Genomic DNA, 23,341 nt, shown 5'->3' with positions numbered 1-23,341 from the left:
CAAATCCCTAAGTGGTGGAACAGTTTCCAAGAATCTCTCAACCAACAAGTGAGAGTGAGAAGGTCAAAAACAAACTCTTCTCTTAGACTTTGATTTGAGTTTTGCTTCATTTATGAGGCCTAATTAACCATAAAAACAACCTATCATACTAATTTATTCATGATTACATCATCTAGACTTCAAACTACTAAAGTTACATCATCAAGTTACCTTTCACCAAGTCAAACTAGAAATCTGAGAAATTACACAGTGAAATTTTAATTAAAATCTCAGAAAATTTCAAAAGCACAGCGCCAACTTTAAGGCCACTTTTAGGTGCCTCCCTGAAGTCAAATTTGAAATCTAGAGGAACGTAAACTAGCCTTGCATGTCTAGTTTCCAGAACATCTTGAATTTTTGAAAATCACGCATGGGAAGGCCTTCAAAAACTGATTTTCCCAAGGTGTCTCCAAAAGCATAGCGTCTGTCAAAAAGAGGAGCAGAATGTTGATTTTTGACCCATTTTTCTCATTTATCTCAAAATTTGAGCCCTGTCTGGAAAATCCGAGGAAATGGGTTTTGAGAGGAGGGCATAAGCTTTCCAAAAATGCAAGCCACTTGTCATTTGGAGCTCTGAGGAAAAAGCGCAATGCCCTATAACTAGTGCAATTTCTGAGTTTTGCACCAAATTTCACCAAAAACCAAAAATGCTCGGAAAACTCCCAAAATTGGTCCATAAGTGCCAAATGAGGTATATTATGCTCTCATGGATGCTTTAGCAAGCATCTCCAAGTTGTTCATCTCATCTTTGCCTTTTAGGGTTTCCTTCAGCTTGTTTTGCATTTGCTTGACCTTGATGTTGCAAATCATGTTTCTGGTTTGGTAGTGATGGGCCATGTGCCTCAGCAGCTGGTTGCCCCTATTAGCCTTGTCAAGAAGCTACTCTAGATGGCCACTAACTTTGCCTAGCCAATATTCTTTGTCTTCATTGATTTCCATAGCAATCTTGTGTTCAATATCCAAGTCCTCATCCAGTAGTTCTTTTTCCTTCTGCAATGCTCTTTTGAGACCCTTTGTCCTAGGCTTCTTCTTTCCAACTTGTTTTTCCTGTTCATCATGCTCATCATGCTTTAACACTGTTTTACCTTTGACCTCTTGCTTCAACATCTTGGATTGTTCTTTTTCCATGATCAGTTGTTTGGCTTTGAGTTGATTGTTTTCTTGCTCAAGGAAAGAAATGATAAATCTAGCCCTTGCCAAATTGTCCATGAGCTCTTTGATTTGGGAATCCTTCTCCTTGATAACTTGTTGCAAGGTTGAATGCTCATCTTCTGCCTCCAAGTCAACTAGTTCAAAATCATGCTCAATTAGCTCCTCATCCTGTAAATGTGATCCTTGTTGTGTTGATGTAAAAGGCTTGGCCCTTTTCTCAACTTGAGAAGTAAACACAAGTCTTTTTCCTCTCTGATATATTTTGGTCACCTCAGGTCTAGGTGCCTTGGGAACCTCCTCTAATTTGCTTGATGACCCTACCTCCATAGGTTGTGCTGATGTGTCTTGGTGATGGCTTGATGAAGTAGTTTCATGCCATTGCAAGGCTGTTTCAATGAAGGTATCCCATGCCATTTTCTTTTCTGCCAACTAAAGGAGGACTACAACCTTTATCAAACTGTGATGGAAAAGGCTAGGATAATGCTCTTTGTTTTTCATTTGCACCTTTTCAGACATTTTGATGAGACTTCTATACAAGTAGTTACACAAGTTAAGATGTTTCACAGCTGTGAAATGCATTAGCAGCCTAATGTGGTATTGATATAGTCTGGAAAATCTCCCCTCACAGGTGAAAACTTCATTACAACCTTCATCAGTGGTGCATACTTTTCCAACAAGTATCTGAATGGAATGATGTGTGAATGAGCCTCTTTGTAGGGTGATTTCAAGAAAGGTTTCTATTGCTCAAGGTCTAGGCTCATGCCTTCGAACCAATACTCCCCGTGATTTGGTATCCCTGTGGCAAGAGAGATGGTAGCAACTGAGAATGTAAAATCAATCGCTACTATGGTGGCTTTTTCTCCCTTTAGATTGGTGGCAATCCAATCAATGCGCTGCGCATGAAAACCTACTTCACCCACTCTTTGACAAAAAACCCTAGGTAGTTAACATATTCAAAGCACTGTCTAATGAATGGTGAAGGGTTGATCTCATTGCAGTTTCTGGACTCATACCTCAGAATCCTCCCTCCTTTATGATGTTTTCTCTTTTCTGATGGTGAAGAATCTCCCTCCACCCTAGATGACAGGAAAATGGAAAAAAACAGTGAGGAATGAGTGAAGTGGTGAAATGAGGGAGTTAGGGAAGGGAAATGGTGATAGGGAAATTTTGGGAGATGGACAGGGGTTTTAGAAATCTTTAGGAAGTTAAATGGGGGGAAATGAATGAGGGAAAATGAGCAAGAAAATTTAAAAATAGTCCTAGCTAGGGAAACTGCTCAATTTGATAGGTAAGAGCTAGGGTTTGTAAGAAGGTGAAGTAAACTGAAGGGAAATGATTTGTTTGGTGGATGGGATGGTGATTTGTATGCAAACAAAGGTATGGGATAGCAATTTCTAGGGTTTGAATGTTCCAGCTAACTAAACTCACCATTTGCAAGCTTTAAAACATGAAATTCATACAAACCCTAGATGACTAAACTCACCATCATTTATTTGTTTTGCCAAAGGAAAAGAGGGAGTGAAATGAGTGTACTTACTTGCTAAATGGCTTAGAGCAATAAGAAACTGGAATGCAAGCTTAAATTTTGAATTTGGGTGATTTTCTATGAGTTTCGGGATACTTTGTCCTGTGTGAAATGCAGTTCACAGAAGCGCAACGCAATTCACAGAAGCGCAGCGCCTCTCCCAGAAACGCAACATAGTTCACAGAAGCGCAACGCCAAGGAATTTTTGCCAATTTGAGCTGAAAAACCCGTGTTTTTTCACCTAAGGAGGAAAGAGCTCGATAACCAAATGAGGTAAGGATGCAAATGAAATGTGTATGAGACTTTTGGGCTTTTATAGACATGGAATGATTCTATTTTGAGTGAAAATGGGCCCCACGTATATTTTTCAAACATGACTGTCATTCTTTTTGAACTTGACAACCTTGAAGATTTGTAACCTGGAATTCTTTTTATCTTTTTGAATAGTGAACCTTCTTCCTTTTGGAACCTTGAAACTGTAACCATGAAGTACTTATGAAATTACATCAGAATTTATTGAAAAGAGTTGCTTATCACAACTCATCCTATGTCGGATTTTTATGCATGAAATGAAAGTATTGGTGACCTTGAAACCCTAATGACCTAATGGAGACATTAGACTAAGTGGAATCATGATGGTGATGACTGACATGATGATGATATTCTCTTTATGATGAAACACACATCTGAGTGATGTAAGCGACTAGCATGTGAAATTTTTGAGAGAATAGAGATAATCCTAGACAAACTAACCCGTGACCAAATTTTATTATGAAACCCTAGTGACATGATAAAATTTGACCTCGAGACCCCTAACAAAACTTGGTAAAAGAATATTTGATCACTGGTGACAAGCAGAAATGACTGACACTAATAGGCTGAAAACAAATCTAGGAGAAAAATTCTCCTATTGGGTCACCCACTCTTGGTGGGTAACAAAGCCAACATATTAATGTGTGTTTTCCTAAGTTAAACTTATGCCAAGTTACATCAACAACTTGCTCAACCTAGAGCAAGTGTTTTAAGGTGATGTGGGCGAATTTTGCATGCTTAAACACAAGGCCAGTGTAGAAGTCCTTGTCCGAGCCACAAACTTCAACAGGCAATGGTTTCCTTCCATCACTTTTTACCCCTTGCTTTTGTCTTTCATTTCCTATCTTGTCCTTATCCCATTTCCATCTCATTTCATATACTCCTACAACCATACATTTTGTTAAAGCTTACTCTTCCTACATCGCCTAAGACCGCCACTCCATAGCCTTAGAAATCTTATTTAGAGTAGCCCCCCTTGAGTCGGACAACAACTAACCAAAAGAGAGAGGAAGAGCTACTAAGGTAACAGTGAGTAACCTTCCTAGGTTGCACAAAACTAACACCTTTGTGATTAGGGCTTTACACTTTATGTGGGTGTTAGATTTTATTACAAGAGGGAGCAGCACCAAAGTTGCATTATTTCATGTTTTTCCCAATTTATCTTGCCATAGCACCTCATAGTTTTGGTTGTGGCTTATACCACACTTTCTCATATGCTATATTTTATCTGCTAGAACCTGGCATGCTTCCATTTGCTGCTCGATGACTTCCTTCCGATCAAATGTCTAATTTGTGTTTATTGTTGTCCCCCATAACCAACTCATCAGAACCAACCCAGATCAACAGTTATGTTTTATGTGGAACTTGAGTGAGATATACCTCTAATATCCATGTTAAGAGATTGATTCAACTTTGTGCAGCTGACCTGAAATGAATCTTATACAATAAAGCTGGAACAACCCAACATCTAAGCCTGAAGCCATCACAAATAATAGAAAAGTTCAGTACCTTCTACACAAAATATTTGAGGTGTCTCCTAGGCCTGCTCCCCAACTTCCTCTAACTTAGGTTACAATCATTTTGTTTATTAAGTAACCCATACCAAATCACTAGAAAACAAATTACAAAACAAGACCACCTTTTAATTGATAGAAAGAGATTGAAACAAAATATGAACGGCAAATGCAAATCAAACTATTAATTTTACGACTTGACTCAAGAATGAAACAAGATATGGATTATCTCACCAGCTGCACGGTATCTGTACGGGTAAACTCGGAGTGGATCGAGTTCAGTGACCATCTGCAAGTCGGCCATTGTCATCTCACGATCACAATATTCAGATCTCTTCTCATATGCCGAGGCCTTATTCCTAGCTTTCTCTATCAGCTTGGTCATTTCTTCATAAGCAGCAGCCTTATCATTTTTCAAATAGTACACGCGAGCAAGGCCTTGGTGAGCCCTAGTGTGACGAATTTTAAGAGCATTCACATAGCAATCTGCTGCTAGATCCAACTTGCCACAATCCACATAAACGCTACCAAGATTATTCAATGCCTGCAGTATCTCAACAAGAATATTCAACAGGAAATTTAAAAACAAGTCAGAATGGTGCCTTCAATAGCAGCAAAGCTTTCATGATTTATCCTATTGTTGAATAATGATGATGTCACCATCAAGCATTTCAAAACATTTCTGATTTATCCTATCAATGAATAATGATGATAGCACCACCAAGCATCTATCAGAATATTATAAACTTACGAAAGACATGTTCAATCAACAAAAACACTGGAATGTATGGCATATGGGATGCTAGGCGCAGAGAGCAGTAGACGGCAATTGAAGTTACTATCACGAGAGGAGGAAAAATGGGGAAGGATAACTAGAGAGGAAGAAAAAAAACATGCAAGGAAACAAACAGGTATGGAAAGAAGGGAAGCATATAAAGGAGAAATAAATCAGCAAAGGGGTCAAATAAAACACTCTGAAGATATTCTAGGAGGAGAGTATTAATGTGGAACAAAATCCCAGCATAGGGACAAGTTGAGTGAATATTGCTCTTGAGTACAAATCAAAACAAAAAGAAAAAGTAGCTGAGCAACTCTCCCAGGGAACCAAAAAGTGAAAAACATTGAAGGACCCAGCTGAATTTTTTAAAAATGGGTGTGAATATCATCAAGGATTTTCTTTGTCTCATTAGAGAAGACCTAAAAAACTAGACAGAGAAGCTGATTATTCCTCTTTTTGAGAACAGAGATGAATGTAGTCCATCAAACTATCACACAACTCTAATAAGTCCAGAAATGGCCAAGCTGTACAAGGCCATATAACAAGAAAAAACAATTATTTTACTGATAAGCATAAGAAAGAGCTAACAACAGATGGGTTTCAAACCATCCAGCTCAACATTAAACCATTTCGTCACATTAAAAACAAGTACAGAATGCAGAATACAATCAGCAACCATAAAATCCAAAATATAACAAGTAAAATGTGTGCTGCTGCGTATATTTTTGGAAGGCATTCAGCAGATTCCCAAATTGCCATCTATGGAGAAGAATGGATGAATTAAGGAAAACCCACAACCTAAAAGTTGCTATTGCAGGTTATACTGAAAGGCAATGTTGCATACTGTGTCATTAGCAGACACTAATATAACTTCCTTCTTTCTTGCTTTCTAACTCATTGAACAAAATACTTATTAAAACTTGTTATTTTCGGCATGCTCAAAGCTTTTGAAAAACAATCAGCATGAAAATGAACACAATATAAACATGTGCATATATAAAGCATATACGAGCCATTCACCTTTGCAGAAACCAAAAGAGAGATAAAACATAAAATATAATTTAAACATATTGGTGATGTGACCGATCAGGGAGAAGAACTACAGAAAACTGTGGCATAGCATGGTGGGAGATGGACATCACACAATTAAGACTCTAGTGGAAGAAGACACTTTCAATCATGATGAGAGTGAGACCGGATAGACAGCTACAGACAGATCCCAAAGCGATAACAGAGATTGACAAGATGAAGAAAAGACCAGGTGCCAGTGCAGCAAGGAGAGGTGAGGACAGGAGTGATGAATCACAGATGGCAGCCACCTCACCTACCAGAGAGGACATCCCATACATGACTAGGCAGGCAAAGGCATGTCAATTTTAATGTCACAACCACCTCACAGTACACCATGATAAAGTGGACAGAAGCCGAATGGCCGATTGGGAGGTGAGTTAAGGTGGTACTGCCCAGAATCCCATCCAATCCTCATGGCAGAGAGTAGCAGTGGAGGCACAAAAGGCAAGGGAAAGAAAACATGATTACAAACAGTGGGATAAAACCTCAATCATGGCAAAAAATAGACAGAACAAATAAGATTTGCCTCAGATTAATATGAGAAGAAAGTTCAATATTGCATGCAAATGCAGTAAGCCTCGACCCATCTCAGACTTGAGCATCTCACCCACTTTGGCTTTGTAAATGAAACCAGTTTGTCAAAGGGTGAGGTCGATGGTTGGTTCAGGACTTCAATAGTGTATTGAGGAAGAAAAATGTAGAACCACCTCCTATAGATTTGATAATGAAACAAGATGGCAGCAGTTGAGAGAGTGGGAAGAACCAAAGAGTAGATGGAACTCAATCACAAAAGCAGAGGCAAAGGGGGTGTTATTTGCCCAAATTGCATCTACATGATGAAATCCCCATTCCACAATGCACAATCTGATGGGAAGGAAGGGCACCCACTATCACTTTTGCAACCTGTCCCCTCGCTTTAGGTCAGCTCTCCTCTGACTCAAGGGGGTTTTCCCTACTAGGATCACCAAGGCAAAGTCAATTAGCACAAGGTGATGTCAATAGCCTCAGGGAAACATATTTTCTTGGAGATTTTTAGGTACTTCTGTTAAAAAGGGGAAAAAGGAGTGATGGGGGATATGAAGATCAATGCCAATATCCTATTAGGGTTATGGAATCAAGTGGCAAGATGAGATCAAGAAGAAAACTGAAAACCCTCTTAAGTCAGCCATCGGGTACTTTGTGGACTGGGTCAAAAGGTTAGAACCCAACAAAAATTAACCACATGGCTAATCAAGGAAAATTATGAATCCACGGCCCCACTAGAAGGGAACCCTCTAATGTTATATAAAAATAATTATTTTGTAACTATTAGTCTAAATAAGGCAAAGGGCATGATCATGCCCATTCACCAAGAGGTACTTTAGGTTGTATTTAAGCCAGGGCCTCTCACTCTGTAAACCATCCATTCATTCATTATTAATAAAATATATATCTTTGTTGATAAGTGTTGAGTTATTCTACTCCATTTGGTATCAGAGCGAGTTCATCCCATCACCCAGGGTCATCAAGATCGTGTTAATCGGTTCCGTGAAGTTGTCTTCTGGTCTTCCACTACACTGATCGTCGGTACCTCAGTCGCTGATGAACCTGCCTACCCCTGATAAAACCGTCGCCCCTCTCCGTTGTGCCCCCGCCCTCGATTTCCGTCATAGTGCTTCCCCGACAGTGCCTCCCCATTTGTGCTCCCTATCATTGTCTTCCTCTCCGTTGGCTTACCTCCACGACCACCACCTATCCCTTTCCACCGGAACCACCATTATCAATCTGTTCCACCTCGATTGTCTGCCATTCCCCACCTCATCACCTCTGTCATCGTTCCGTCGATCCCTCGTGTCACCCTGTCCGTTTTCAATACGTTGTCTGCCCACTCTCATCCGCGACGACAACATCCACTATGAATTCATCGACATCGCCATTAACCATTGAGTTATCGATTCAACGCATTAATTCAAAGTTACATTTATAATCATATTCATTAATATATAAAGTGATTATAAATAAAAGTCCATTTATTTATATTAATTATAAATTAAAGTCACATTTATTTATATTAATTATAAATAAAGTGGTTTAAAAAAATATATATATATATATATATATATATAAATTAAAGTCACATTTATTTATAGTAATTATAAATAAAGTGATTTAATAAATAAAATAAAAATAAAAATAAAAAATTATTATTAAAGTCAAATTACGATGGATAAGTATACTATGTCACATACCAGATCAATGGCTGCATCAATGTCGATGGTCGATTTCAATAAAAAATTGATAGATCTTGAGGCTAAGGTGACTGGACATGGTGAAACAATCGAAGCGCTCCAAGACACAACGAAGAGAATAGAGAGTCAGCTCGAGGAGAACAAGAATGAAATTAAAAAGGAGCAGGCAAACCTTTCAGTTAAAGTGGATAAAGCGATGGTGATGTTGACCTGTATTTGTAACACTATGAAGATTACACCCGATCAAATACCCCAGAATAATGAAGCTACTCAACATCTCAATTCTCCAGATTCGTCAAACTCACATGAGAAGCCCGAGTCTCCAAAGACATCTTCCACACCTAATCAAGGAAATAGTAACACGAATTTTGAAAATAGGCAGCTCTGGAATCCATACACCAATATGTCATTTTCAAATCAATACCCCTTCTTCGCTCCGCCGATAGCGACATATCAACAAAGAGAAAAACTTGAGCTATCCAAATTTGACAGTAATGAAAAATGCAGCGTTGCTTGGTTCAATAAAGCAGAAGAATATTTCGAGATTTACGGTATTGACAATGATGACAAAAAGATTAGGCATGCTTCCATGAAAATGGAAGGCGAAGCATATAATTGGTATATGTGGTGGAAAAAGATGACACTTGCTATCAGTTGGAGGAAATTCAAAAATGTGTTCTTTAAAAGGTTCCAAGGTGTCAAGGAAGAAGAGTTCTTCTCAGCACTCACCAGATTGCAACAAAAAGGAGATGTGGACGAATACACTCAAGAATGGGAAACTTTGGCCACACGAGTACCTGGGTTATCAGAAACTCGTCTGATTCAATCATACATCACGGGACTTAAACCCTATATTCAGGTTGAACTTGAGCTTCATGACATCACGTCTATAGAGGTAGCCAGACAGAAGGCAAAAGTTGTTGAAAAGAAGCACGAAAAAATGCAGTGGCCGAAGGTTGAAAGAGTATATTCAAGACAAAGATTTTCCCAAGCCGCGAACATGGATAACACAAAATATGTTCCACCACATCTTCGTGAAGGAGAAAAAACTAACGTGGAAATGCAAAGGATGAAAGAGGGCAAGTGCAAACATTGTGGCAAAAAATGGGACCCTAAACATAGGTGTGCTAAAGGAAAAGAGACCAAAAACCTGTATAAATGCGAAGCAACTAATGATTCAGACAGTGATGAATCAGATGTAGAAGAAATCGAAGATTCCCCGAAATTCTCTCCAGAACTAGATGACGAGAGCATTCTGCAAGTATCATTATTGGCCATGACAAGTATATCACAGCCCCAGACATTAAAATTAAAAGGACATATCAAGAAGAACAATGTAATGGTTCTGAGCAATACCGGTAGCACCTACAATTTTATGGACTCAACCATGGCGAAGAGACTCAACATTTTCTCATTTCCCATGCCCAGCATGAAGGTTGTGGTAGCTAACGGTAAGAAAATTGAAAAGGTAGCGAAATGTCATAAAGTCAAATTGCAAATTCAAGACTTTAATTTAAAATCTTCGTTCTACACGGTACCATTAGGAGGAGTGGATGTAGTCTTAGGTATCCAATGGCTACAAATCCACCATACTTACTCTGCCAACCATCAAAAACAATTTATAAAATTTAAATGGAAAGGGCAGAAATACAAATTATATGGGTTCCAGCCACCTGAGAACCAAATTGTATTATCATCCCTGATGATGAAAATGGTTCGGAAGGGAGCGCCAACCTATGTAGTACAGTCTCATCAATTAGAAATGATAACTTTGAATCTAGTCAATGAAAAAGCACTAGAATTCCAAGAGCTAATTCGAAAGCACGAAAAAGTATTCCAAGACCTTCTGATGAAGATGTCGCCTAAAAGAGATATCAAGCATACATTAGAAGTTAAAGCAGGATCAAATCCCATCAACATCAAACCATATCAATATCCACATCATCAGGAAACTGAAATTGAGAGATTAGTCCAAGATCTTTTAAAGTGTGGCATCATCTCAAAAAGTAAAAGTTTGTATGCTGCCCCAGTTGTATTAGTTCGAAAGAAAGATGGATCGTTCAGATTATGCGTCGATTATCGAGGACTAAACAAAATAACAATTAAAAAAAAGTTTCCAATACCTTTTATCGATGAAATGTTGGATGAACTACATGGCGCTAAATATTTCTCAAAATTGGACCTAAAGTCAAGATATTACCAAATCAGAATAAGATTGGAAGATGTAGCAAAAACTGCGTTCCAAACACATGAAGGTCATTACGAGTTTAAAGTAATACCTTTCAGTTTAACCAATGCACCATGTTGACCACTCCATATCAACTACCCCATAGTTATACATCCTTTTGCGCATGGCTTTCCATCATGTCCGAGCACTCAGATGATCCACAGATTCATCATTATCAACTATATGTACACTGGAGTTTTGTAAACCCATTCTGCATTTTGCAATGTAAATGATACTAATAAGACAAATGTATGTAACAACCTAGGTAAATTTATTTTTATGATGATGATTTCTATCCTAGGAGGCTTTTAGTCTCACCGATTCATGTGTGTTTCTAAACACAGATGATCGGCAGAGTTTTTCCCTCCAACCTCACCCCAAAGCTAAGATGGATTTTGTCATTGGGATTTTAAATGAATCCTAGTGTTATTTATCGAGTCTTTGTAAAAGTGATTTGGGAATAATTCTAACTATTTGGTTAGATTATTTTATTACAAGTCACTTAGTCTACTAGATCATATTTGTGTCGCAAAAACGGGTAATTATTGAGCTTCTATAACGAATGGGTGCTCCCCCTTTATGGGTTAGAAATGTAATATTTCATGTAAAAAATATATAGTGTATGGTCCCTCATAGTTAGACACCATGGCTAAATATTAGAGGGTTGGAAAAATTAATAATCCCCTCATGAATCAATTAATTAAAATTTCTGGCTAAAATAAATTAAAATGTTAAATCCAGAAATTTAACTAATTTAGGTCCTAGGAAAAATTAAATTCTCCAACATTTAAAATTCGTGGGTTTTAAAGTTCTTAATTTTTGGAGGTCCCCGGCCAAGGGAATATTGAAAATTTTAAGATATTTTGAACCCTTGAGCCATAGTAGTTAAGTCAAAGTCAACTTTTTTCGGCAATTAACTGAAAATAATCATTTTTGAGTTAATTAAAAGTGAAATTCGAATTTCCTCAAAAAGTAACTTTATTTCAACGATGATGATTAAAAGATCATTTGATTTTCATCAACAGCTGAAATTGCTTTAACGAGGATCAAGCCAACTAGCTGTTGGAGAATTTTTATATTAATGAGAGGTCTCTCTCCATTATTTGGATCCGATTTCTGAATTGTGTACTTGCTCTAAGAAAGCTCTTGCAACTTTTTCTGGTTAATAAAATGCAAAGAATTTGGGGTTTCAAATCGTGGTGTTTCTCTTTCAAATTTATGTGGTAATATTGTTCTTAATACTTTGTTGCTTTTATTTACATTTGCTGGTTATAGTCTTTGAGGATTGATCTGTGTACAGATATATTGCACAGATTTCTGAGTTTTTAGAATATCATTTTGATTTGATAGAAATAGCAGGTATTTCTATTTCTTGATGATTTTATGATCATTTTTAAATCTCTATTAATCTAACAATCAGATGTAAGTGTACAAAAGTTATCATTCAAGATTTGGGCGTTCAAGGAAGTCCTCAGCTAGACCCACTGACTCTCAGTTTGCAAAATCTAAAAGATCCCACTGTCTTTTTAATTTCTAAAGTCATTTTATAAAATATCTTACTTAAAAGGTTTTTCTTGGGCTTGTGCCTCTTTAAAATTTCAAATTTATTTCTAAATATTGTGCAAAATTTGTTTAAATCTGGCTAATAGAGGGCTTTGATCTGCTAGATCTGTAGAATATTATTGTAGATTTGTAAATAGCAAATTTTTAATTCATTGGGGTTCTGGGTATTTCATATTTTTGTATATACATGCTTTGGGATTTTTTGTCTTTTATTTGTGCAAGAAAAAAATACGAAAATTACAAGTGTTTTTTTGTGGATTCCGGAGAGAGATCTAAGCCCCGGAAGACATCTCCATTTTGTTTGCAAGTTGAAGAAAAATTGCAAGAAGATCGTGGGAAAAAAATTTTAGGGCCTTGAGGCCTTATGCTGACCATCTCCCACCTCCTTACGGCCTCCCATCATTCTCATTTCAAACTCCCTTTCTTCACCCTCCTTCATCATTAAATTTTCTTCATAAATTTCCCTAAAAAATTTATGAGTTTGGCATTTGCATTGGCGAATTTTCAGTGACTTGGGCAGCCCATCTTCAAGTGTCTTCAAGCCCCTAGGGGCTGACTGGTGCACATCATCTAAACCCTTACCTCTTTGATTTATCTAATTGAAAGCAAGATTAATACTGGCATAAAATTTTGGTTATCTAAAATTTAGCAGCAAATTAGTTTGCATATTCCACTGCATTACATTTCAGAAATATAATTACTTTCAGAAACTTTTCATGTTATTTTCTGAATATTATTTTACTATTTCTTTTCAATAATTTTCTGAGTTTTTTAGATCAAATACATCAATAGATCATAAATAATTAAACTCGAAAATTTTCTGAATTTAGCAGCAGATTTAATTTACATTTTTATTGTTGTATAATTGCATAAATAGAAGTTAGCTTCAGTAACTTTTGCAAACAAATTTCTGAAAATTGTTTTACTATTGTTCAGTAGTTTATTTCCGAGTTTTTTAGATCAAATACATCAATAGATCAGAAATAATTGAACTCAGAAATTTTCTGAATTGTAGTTATCAGTTTGTCATTTAAAACTTTCTGTTGTTATACGTAGAAATTTCTGAATATTGCATGGTTACAGGGCTGTTGTTTTAAAATAAATTGTTGGTTTAACATTTGATGTAAAAGCAAATTACTACACTGATATTTCATTAATGTGATCTGAGTTTAAAACATTTAGTTTAATTTATGAAGTTCATTTTTTTTACATGCTTATGCAAGTAGAACTAATCTAGTTTTACTTATGCATCTAATGATCTTGATTGAGTATTTCATACAAATGAATTTTTGTATTTAAAGGTGTTTTATTCCACAATTTTACATTTCAGTCCATTGTGCATTTTAGTTATTATTTGTGCAGATTTTACATTTTGCAGTGTTGGTATAAGTATCTGCTTTCACATTTAGATCACCACCTTTTTGAGCCTTAAGTTAAGTAACATTTAAGACATATTTCAGAAATAATTTTAGGCCCTCATTTAATTAAAATTAACCAAATCCCTGCATTTCACATGGTTTTAAATTTTTGCATATGAGACAGTGGAGTTTTTTCGGCAACAGTTTCTCATCCTTTACTTGAACCTTATTTTCTTCGCAAGATAGTTGACTCCACAAGGAACTGGGATCCACTTTCTTCAAATCATTTTGATTTCTTAAAATCTTGCGCAATCTTAAACAAGTATTGGTTGCTTAGTTGTGTCTCCTAGGTTGGTTGGTTCCCAACTAATATTTCATTTTTCCATTTCCATAGGGTCTATCACCCTTAGTCTACTATTGGGAGACAACTCAAACAGAGTGATTGGGGATCAGTGTGGCAGCCCCCAATCTGAACCGTTGTCGCGGTGCTTAGACATTTTGTGTAACAACACACCGGCAACATCCCAAGCTACTGTGAACAAGCTATTCCATCCATATCTAAGGAAGTTTGTGTTAGTGTTCTTTGATGACATTTTAATTTACAGTAAAACTTGGAAGGAGCACCTACAACATTTGGAGAAAGTTCTTACTGTGTTGGAAGAGCATCAATTCTATGCCAAGAAGTCCAAATGCACTTTTGGGAAGGAAGAAGTAGAATATCTCGGACATGTAATATCCAAGGAAGGAGTAAAAGTAGATCCTAATAAGATCAAGGCTATAAGGGAATGGCCCAAACCAATTAATATCTCCAAGCTAAGAGGATTCTTAGGGTTGACCGAGTATTATCGAAAATTTATTAAAAACTATGCCCATATAATCGCACCCTTATTGAACCTTCTAAAAAAGAACTCATTTCGATAGAATCATGAAGCAAAAAAGTGTTTTGAAGACTTGAAGGAAGTTATGTCTAATGCCCTTGTATTGGCAACTCCAAACTTCTCAAAACAATTTGTAATTGAATGTGATGCTTCGGGTTTTGGCATAGGAGTAGTACTAACGCAGGATGGTCACCCAATCGCGTTTGAAAAAAGAAAGCTCAATAAGCACGAACGTCTCAAGTCTACATACAACAAGGAAATGCTTTCTATTATGCACGCATTAGCCAAATGGAGACAATATCGCTTGGGAAGTAAGTTCTTAATATGAACAGATCATAACAGTCTTCAGCATCTCCTCCAGTAGAAAATGCTATCTACAAAACAACAAAAATGGATAGAAAAAATCGCTACCTTTGACATGGATATATTACATAAGGAAGGGAAAGATAGCGTAGTAGCTGATGCATTGTCAAGGAAAGACGAAGAACCATCATTACTTGCAGTTTCAGTGGATGTGCCTGAATGGCTTAATGAGATTCGAAATGAATATGCAAAAGACCCATAAACAAGTTATAATCAATAATTTTCCTCAAAATTTGAAATGAAGAACGATATTCTATGGTACAAGGGAAGAATTTATCTGAATGCAGATTCCAAATTTAAAGCCAAGGTTCTCAAAGAATCGCATGATTCATTGTTAGTCAGACATGTAGGATGCTTTAAAACCTACTATAACGCACGCCAGTTATTCTTTTGGAAGGGAATGAGCAATGATTTTCAAAAATATGTAGCCAAATGCGATAAATGCTAGAGGAATAAAAATGAAAATATTATGACACCCGGACTACTTCATCCCTTAAACATTCCGAATCAAAAATGGGAGGAAATATCAATGGACTTTATTAAAGGTTTACCTGTGTCTGATGGTAAGGATAAAATTCTTGTAGTAGTCGACAAACTCACCAAGTATGCTCACTTTATTGCAATGAGGAAATCAGACTCAACAAAACAAACGGCTGAAATATTTTGCAAAAATTTTTACAAATTACATGGATTTCCCAAAGTCATTGTGGGTGATAAAGATGCCAAATTTAAGGGTAATTTTTGGAAGGAATTTTTCAAACATATAGGAACCTACCTCAACATGAGTTTAGCTTACCATCCTCAAACGGATGGCCAAACAGAGGTTGTCAATAAATGTTTAGAAGCCTACTTACGTTGTTATGCCACAGACAAACAAAATAAGTGGGTTCAGTGGTTACATCTCGCTGAATGGTGGTACAATTCCACTTACCACACGTCAGCGAAAATGACTCATTTTCAAGCTCTGTACGGTTACGAACCTCCAAAATGGAAGGACCTTGCTATCATGGAGACAAAGCTCCCAGTTGTTAAAACCCAGTTAGAAGAAACCCAAAAAGTCGTCCAAACTCTAAAAGAAAATCTAAATAATTCAAGGAATTGTATGAAGTAGCAAGCTGACCGAAATAGAACCGAGAGAGAATTTGAAGTTGAAGATTGGGTATTTGTTAAACTCCAACCTTACATGTAGTGTCCTTAAAACAAAGGGGAAAAAACAAATTGGCACCAAGGTTTTATGGACCCTACTAGATCAACAAAAAGATCAACCAAGTAGCATACAGTTTAAGCCTTCCTAATAAAAGTCGTGTTCACAAAGTTTTCCATGTATCCTGCCTTGAAAGGGCAATTGGTAAACATCAATCAGCACAAACAAGACATCCAACTTTAGATGACAAAGGAAGGGTTATTCTAGATCCAGAAGGTATCATATCCAGCAGGGAAAGGAAGTTGTGATCATGAGTAATCAAAGAATAATTGATCAAGTGGAAGGACTTACCAGAAGAAGAAGCTTCTTGGGAGACTGAAGTGTTTCGTCAACAACATCCATCGTTACATATGCTTTGAGGACAAAGCATCTTTTTGGGAGGAAGGCAATGTTATATAAAAAATTAATTATTCTGTAACTATTAGTTTAATTAAGGCAAAGGGCATGATCAAAGATCATAACCATTTACCAAGAGGCACTTTAGGTTGTATTTAAGTCAGGGCCTCTCACTCTGTAAACTATCCATTCATTCATTATTAATAAAATATATATCTTTGCTAATAAGTGCGGATTTATTCTACTCCATCTAAGGGGAAAACCTCCAACCACAAAATCAATTATGGAATGAAGTGGAATCAAAACCCTTTCTAAGGAACTTGAGAGTATTGTTGATTTGGTGTAGCACCGGATGTGCTCTAGCCATGAAAACTGGTGGAGACGCTAAAGCACATGAGATCTCCAAGACCCAAAAATGGTTTGGGGAAATTCCACCAAGTTAGAGAGATATTAAAATAATTAATATTTTTAAATGGGTTCGTCAGTCTAAACTTAGGAAAATAAAAATATTAATGGGTATTGATATAAAACTAGGTGAGAATGTGCTAAAAGACATGGATCAAGCCAAATCTAATTTTAGCCGCTGATTAAAGATTTAATCTTGGCCGTTGAAGACTCAACAGAAAAGTATAAGAGGAGGCTTGAGGGTCAGTTGGAGACACACCAAGATTGATCAGTGAGTTCGATTTTCTGGAGTGGGGTTCCTGAGAAAATTCAAACAAGTGATCTGAGTTGCAGCGAGGGGAATTGAGTGCATAGCAGAGAGGCATAGATAGTGTCGGAGAGTCAGCGCAGTGACAGAGGAGGCTACGCAGAGCTAGCAGAAGCCACGCAGAGGCCCAGAGAGACTAAGCAAAGGCTAGCAAGGCCTACGTGGGTGACGTAGAAGGCCAGAGAGCTAGTGCAAAGCAGTAGAGGGCTGACGCAAAGGGTTTCAGAGCTAAACAGAAGCTAGGACGGCTAATGCAGAGCCTCAAAGAAGCGTTGGAAGGAATTTTGTGGAGCAAACTTGCTGAATATCTGCTTCCGAAGAGAGGTATTACTGCCAAATAGATATCTCTGTTGGGTGAGCCAGTTTGGCACCCTAGTTGTACTCAAGAAAGCTACTTAATAATAAAACCCTCAGAACTGTTGCACCGGTTTTTCGAAGTTGGGTTTTTCCGAGGACGATTGTCCAAAAATAACGGTGTCCCTTGTGTGTTTGTCTGTTATTTCAGTTGTTGATTTGTAGATGGTTGAGACTGCATTTGTGTTTATTTTCAGTGTTTATATGGTTAAATAACTTGTTGAGTAATAAACAAGTAGGTGAAATAAACTAGATAATGCAGTAGGAATTTCTGATGTGTTAGATTCAGAAAAATTCAACATGGTATCAGAGGGTTGCAGATCACAGGAGCGCTGAAGGCACCAGCGAAATCAGAGAATTTGCAGCAGAAACAGTGGTCCCGAGAGACAGAAGTTGTTCCTAAGCAGAAAGCATCAGAGGAGGAGTGACACAGAGGGCCTGCGTCATCATTTCGAGCCAGAGAAAGGGCCAGCGCAGAGGCAAATGAAGGTAGAAGAGGCTCACAAGGAGCCACGTCATCCTACTCAGTCAGGTAGGCTTGACGTAGTTGGTCAAAGGAGCGATTCAGCCTTGCCGGGATTGCGTAGAGCTAAGAGGCTCAGTTTCTTCAACTACTGGGGCCTAGAAAGCTGTGGGCAGATTGTGGATTGAGAAGCTGGTGGGGTGTTGTTGTTGTCAAAACAAAACAGTACCTAACATGACAGAACCAAGGTAGAGGGAGTCGCTACCTTGAGGGATTTCTAGCTAAGAAACCCAGATCCGAGTTTTGCAGTTGCAAAGAGGATCGGAGAGGAGCAGTTCGATGGTTGGCAGAGGATTTCCAGGAGGGAAATCGAGACTCAGAGGGAGATTAGGAGAGAACTTCCAAGAGGGAAGTCGAGACTCAAAGGGAATCCAGTAGAAGAGCGAAGATGGCAACAAACGGACTAAGGGATCAGGACAGGTTAGATGGGGCGTCCAACTTTGTCATTTGGAAGGCCAGGATCCTATCTGTTCTGGATAGACATTGCATCAAGGGCTTCACCTTGAGAACAGTGGCTATCCCATTTGACCCAGTTGATAATGAAAGGTATGAGGATACAATGTCGAAGGCAATGTGCATAATCCTTAATGGGGTCAAGGATTATGTGATACCGCATATTGCCGAGAAGAACACGGCAAAGGAAATGTGGGATACCTTGACGACATTGTATTAGGGCACTTCCATGCAGAGGAAGATGTTGTTGGAGAATCAACTGTGGACGTATCAGATGCAGAAGGGGGAGTAGATAGATCTATACCTCAGCAGGTTGCAAGAGATTCGGGACCAAATTACTTCCATAAGGGCCACACCGGATCAAGAGTTCATGGTGGGGATCGCCCTGAATGTAGTCTCTGAGCATTGGGAGACATTTGTCCAAAGCATTTTGGGCAGAGCTAATCTTCCAGGTTGGGAAGAGATGTGGGCAGCTCTTTGCCAAGAAGAGATCAGACAGTCGACCAAGGCGGGAAGTAGCAGCAAAGGAGGTCGAATCAAGAAAGAGGAGGAGGAGGATGCAGCTCTAGCATCTACGAGACAATAGGGGAAGAGGAAGAAGAAGGACATCTCCAAGGTGAAGTGCTTCCATTGTGGGGAGTTGGGTCAATATGCAACCCAGTGTCCTAAGAAGAAGAATAAAGGAGAGGCTTCTGACTCCAAGGCAACTCCGATTAAGACGAAGAAAGAAGTCAAGACAAATGACAACTGTGCCATGAGTGCTCATGCACCTCTAGAGAAGAGGTGGGGAGACATTGAGTTGTAGTCAAGAGGACTACAGAAGATGTAGGGGCAGGATCCTTGAGATACCCAAACTCTTGGATCATATCCGGCTACGGGAGCCCCGAGTGATAGTAGCAGGATGACGGATATCGGTAGAAGCAAAATGCAGATGGAGCGACAAGGCAGTGCTAGAGTACAGTGGTCTGTGGCAGCATAGTGGGGTTGCAGTAGTGCGAGAGGCACAGAGGAGGTTGCAGCAATGCAGAAAGGCATAGAGGTGGTTGCAGGAGGCATAAATGTGTTGCAGCAGCGCAGAGGGAGCAGAGGGAGCACAGGATAGCAGCAGTTGGGTAGATTAGTTACTTCACAGTAACTGAGTTACAGTGCAGCAATTAGCAGTGGTAGTGCTATGGGCAGCACGATGCGGCATGATGAGAGAGAGCTACAGTGCAAATACAGTGTTGGGAGTAAGGACCAGCAGCAGCACATTTGCAGAGGGAGATGCAGTACAAATGTAGTAGTCGCAGTGATAGAGCCATGGGTAGCAGTACAAGAGGCAGCAGTGCAGAGGATGTTGGGCAGCAAGCCAAGCATCAGCACAGGTACTGGCGTCGAATGATCAAGGTGATGTTCAGTGGTGGAGCATTACTAGAGCACATTCCTCGTTAAGAGGGAGTGTTTAGTTGGGGTAGCATCGGATGTGCTCTAGCCATGAAAAATGGTGGAGAGGCTAAAACACATGAGATCTCCAAGAGCCAAAAATGGTTTGGCGAGATTCCACCCGGTTAGAGAGATATTAAAATAATTAATATTTTTAAATGGGTTCCTAAGTCTAAACTTAGCAAAATAAAAATATTAATGGGTATTAATATAAAACTAGGTGATAATGTTTTAAAAGACATGGATCAAGCCAAATCTAATCTTAGTCATTGATTAGAGATTTAATCTCGGTCGTTGAAGACTCAACAGAAAAGTATAAGAGGAGGCTTGAGGATCAGTTGGAGACACACCAAGACTGATCAGTCAGTTCGATTTTTTGCAGCAGGGTTTCTGAGAAAATTCGAACAAGTGATCTGAGTTGCATTGAGGGGCAGTGAGTGCATAGCAGAAAGGCATAGATAGTGTCAGAGAGCTAGCGAAGTGACAGAGGAGGCTACGCAAAGCTAGCAGAAGCCACACAGAGGCCTAGAGAGACTAAGCAGAGGCTAGCAGGGCCTGCGTGGGTGACGCAGAAGCCCAAAGAGCCAACGCAGAGCAATAGAGGGCTGACGCAAGGGTTTCAGAGCTACGCAAAGGCCAGGAGAGCTGACGCAGAGGGTTTCAGAGCTACATAGAGGCCATGAGGGCTGACACAGAGCCTCAGAGAAGCATTGGAAGGAATTTTGTGGAGCAAACTTGCTGAATATCTGCATCCAACAAGAGGTATTAATGCCAGATAGATCTCTGTTGGGTGAGCCAGTTTGGCACCCTAGTTGTACTCAAGAAAGCTGCTTAATAATAAAACCCTCAGAACTGTTGCACCGGTTTTCCCAAGTTGGGTTTTTCCGAGGACGATTGTCCAAAAATAACGATGTCCCTTGTGTGTTTGAATTGATTTGGGGTAGCATCAGATGTGCTCTAGCCACAAAAATTGGTGGAGAGACTAAAGCACATGAGATCTCCAATACCCAGAAATGGTTTGGGCAGATTCTAAACAATTTGGGAGATATTAAAATAATTATTATTTTTAATGTGAATTAATATAAAACTGTGTTAGAAGGGTACAAAAGTCATGGATCAAGCCAGAGTTAATCTTAGTCATTGATTAGGGACTTAATCTCGGTCGTTGATTTGTCAACGAGAAAAGCATATAAGGAGGCTTGAGGATCACTTGGAGAACACACCGAGTTGATCAAGATTTCGATTTTTTGGGGCAGGGTTTGCTGAGGAAGTCGAAAGAGTGATCAGAGTCGCAGCTGAGGGGCAGTGAATATAGAAGCAGAGAGGCAGAGAGGGTACCAGGAAAATCAGCGCAGAAGCCGAGAGAGAGGGACGCAAAGCCAGCTAGAGGCCACACAAAGCCAGCTAGGGCCCACACAGAGGCAGCCAGGAGCTCCACAATGCTTCAGAGAGCCAGCGTGGGTGACGCAGAGACTCTAGAGGCTGACATAGTACCTCTAGAGGTTGACGCAGGGGTTATTGGGCTGACGTTGGGCCAGGAAGGGCTGATGCAATCCCTAGAGGCAGACGTTGGGGCTTTCGTGGGGCAGATTGGAGCTGGGAGCTATCGAAGTGTTCGTCCGGGGTTTTAGCCGGAATACCTACTTCCAAGTAGAGAGGTACTACTGCCGAAATTATTCTTTGTTGGCTGAGCCAGTTTTGGCACTCAGATTGTATTCAGAAACTGCATAATAATAAAACCCTCAGATAGCTGCACTGGTTTTCCCGCATTGGGTTTTTCCGGAGACATTGGTCCAAAAACAATGGTGTCACTTGTGTGCTTGTTTTTGTTTCCTTCAGTTGATGATCTGTAATGTGTTGAGCATGTACTTGTATTTATTTTCAGTATTTACATGGTAAATAACTTGTTAATTAATCAAAACAAGTAGGCAGAAATAAATCAGAAAGTACATGAAGGGTTTCTAACAGGTTAGACTTAGAAATTTCTACATGGTATCAGAGCGTGGTTGCAGATCACAAGAGAACTGAGGACATCAGCCGAGCAGAGCAGTAGCAGCAGAAAACAGTTGACTCGAGTGACAGAAGTTGTTCCTAGCAAAAAAGCAACAAGGAAGGGGTGACGCAGTGCCTACGTCATCAAGTTTGAGTCGGGAAGAGGATCAGCGCAGTGGCAGAGGGGAACAGAGTCTACCTACGCAGTGCCCGATCATCTTTCTCAGTCAGGAAGGATTGACACCCGTGGCCAGGAGGTGCAGATTTTGTTGGTGCCAAGATTGCGCAGAGCTTAGAAGCTCTAACCTTCAGTTTTTCTGGGACTTAGGAGGTTGTGGGTAAGTTGCAGAGTAAAGCTGGTGGGGTACTGTAGTCAGAACAGTACCTAACATGGCAAGACCAAGGAGGAGGGAGTTGCTACCAAGGGTTTCTAGCCAAGAAATCTGGATCAGTGGTGCAACGGCACTAAGGATCAGAGTGGGGGCATCTCGACATTGGCAGAAGGGTTTCCAGGAGGGAAATCGAGGCTCAGAGGGAGTCACACCGAGAACTTCCAGAAGGGAAGTACAGGAGCAGCGAGATGGCAGTGAACGAGGTAAGAGACCGGGACAGACTGGACGGAGCCTCAAACTTCGTAGTTTGGAAGGCCAAAATCTTATCCATTCTAGACAGGAACCATCTCAAGTAATTCGCCTCAAGGACAATAGCAGTCACAATTGACTTGGTTGATAACGATAAGTACGAGGATGCAATGGCGAAGGCCAAGAGCATCATCCTTGATGGGGTCAAGGACCATGTAGTACCACACATTACCGAGAAGAATACGGCAAATGAGATGTGGGAGGCCCTAAAGAAGTTGTATCAGCATACTTCCATGCAGAGGAAGATGCTACTAGAAAATCAACTGCGGTCATACCATATGCAAAAGAGAGAATAGATTGACCCCTTCCTCAGTCGATTGAAGGAGATCCGGGATCAGCTGACTTCCATAGGAGCCACATCGAATCAAGAATTGATGGTGAGAACAACCCTGAACGCAGTCTCAGAAAACTAAGAGGTATTTGTCCAAAGCATACTGGGCAGGGCGACCCTTCCAGATTGGGAGGAAATGTGGGCTGCTCTTCGCCAAGAAGAGATCAGAAGGCTAAGCAAGGCGAGAAGCAGCGGCAAGGGGATCAGAATCAAGAAGGAGGAAGAGGAGGATGTTGCCCTAGCATCTGAGGGAAAGCAGGAGAAACGGAAGAAGGACCTCTCCAAGGTCAAATGCTTCAACTGTGGGGAACTGGGTCACTATGCGAACTAGTGTCCGAGGAAGAAGAGCAAAGGAGAGGCTTCTG

The 23,341-nt window shown here is 39.5% G+C and overlaps 1 protein-coding gene across 3 annotated transcripts in view; it reads right to left on the bottom strand.

Moving 5' to 3' along the window:
* Window positions 1–23,341, bottom strand: part of EOL1 (ETO1-like 1) — a 132,915-nt gene that overhangs the window by 34,149 nt on the left and 75,425 nt on the right. For 2 of the 3 annotated variants that reach the window (XM_089448841.1, XM_089448840.1), the window contains exon 4: window positions 4,777–5,086. The exons of the other annotated variant lie outside the window; for it this stretch is intronic. In XM_089448841.1, the coding sequence (XP_089304967.1) occupies window positions 4,777–5,086 (310 nt within the window). The remainder of the gene's footprint in view (window positions 1–4,776; window positions 5,087–23,341) is intronic. 3 annotated transcript variants of the gene reach the window in all.

The sequence above is a fragment of the Pinus tabuliformis genome, chromosome X (genome assembly GCF_031772625.1).
Source record: "Pinus tabuliformis cultivar Carrire ecotype Pingquan chromosome X, CPIR1, whole genome shotgun sequence".
Lineage (NCBI taxonomy): Eukaryota > Viridiplantae > Streptophyta > Pinopsida > Pinales > Pinaceae > Pinus > Pinus tabuliformis.
The sequence above is the reverse complement of the archived record's forward strand: the minus strand, read 5'-3'. Positions and strand labels throughout refer to the sequence as shown.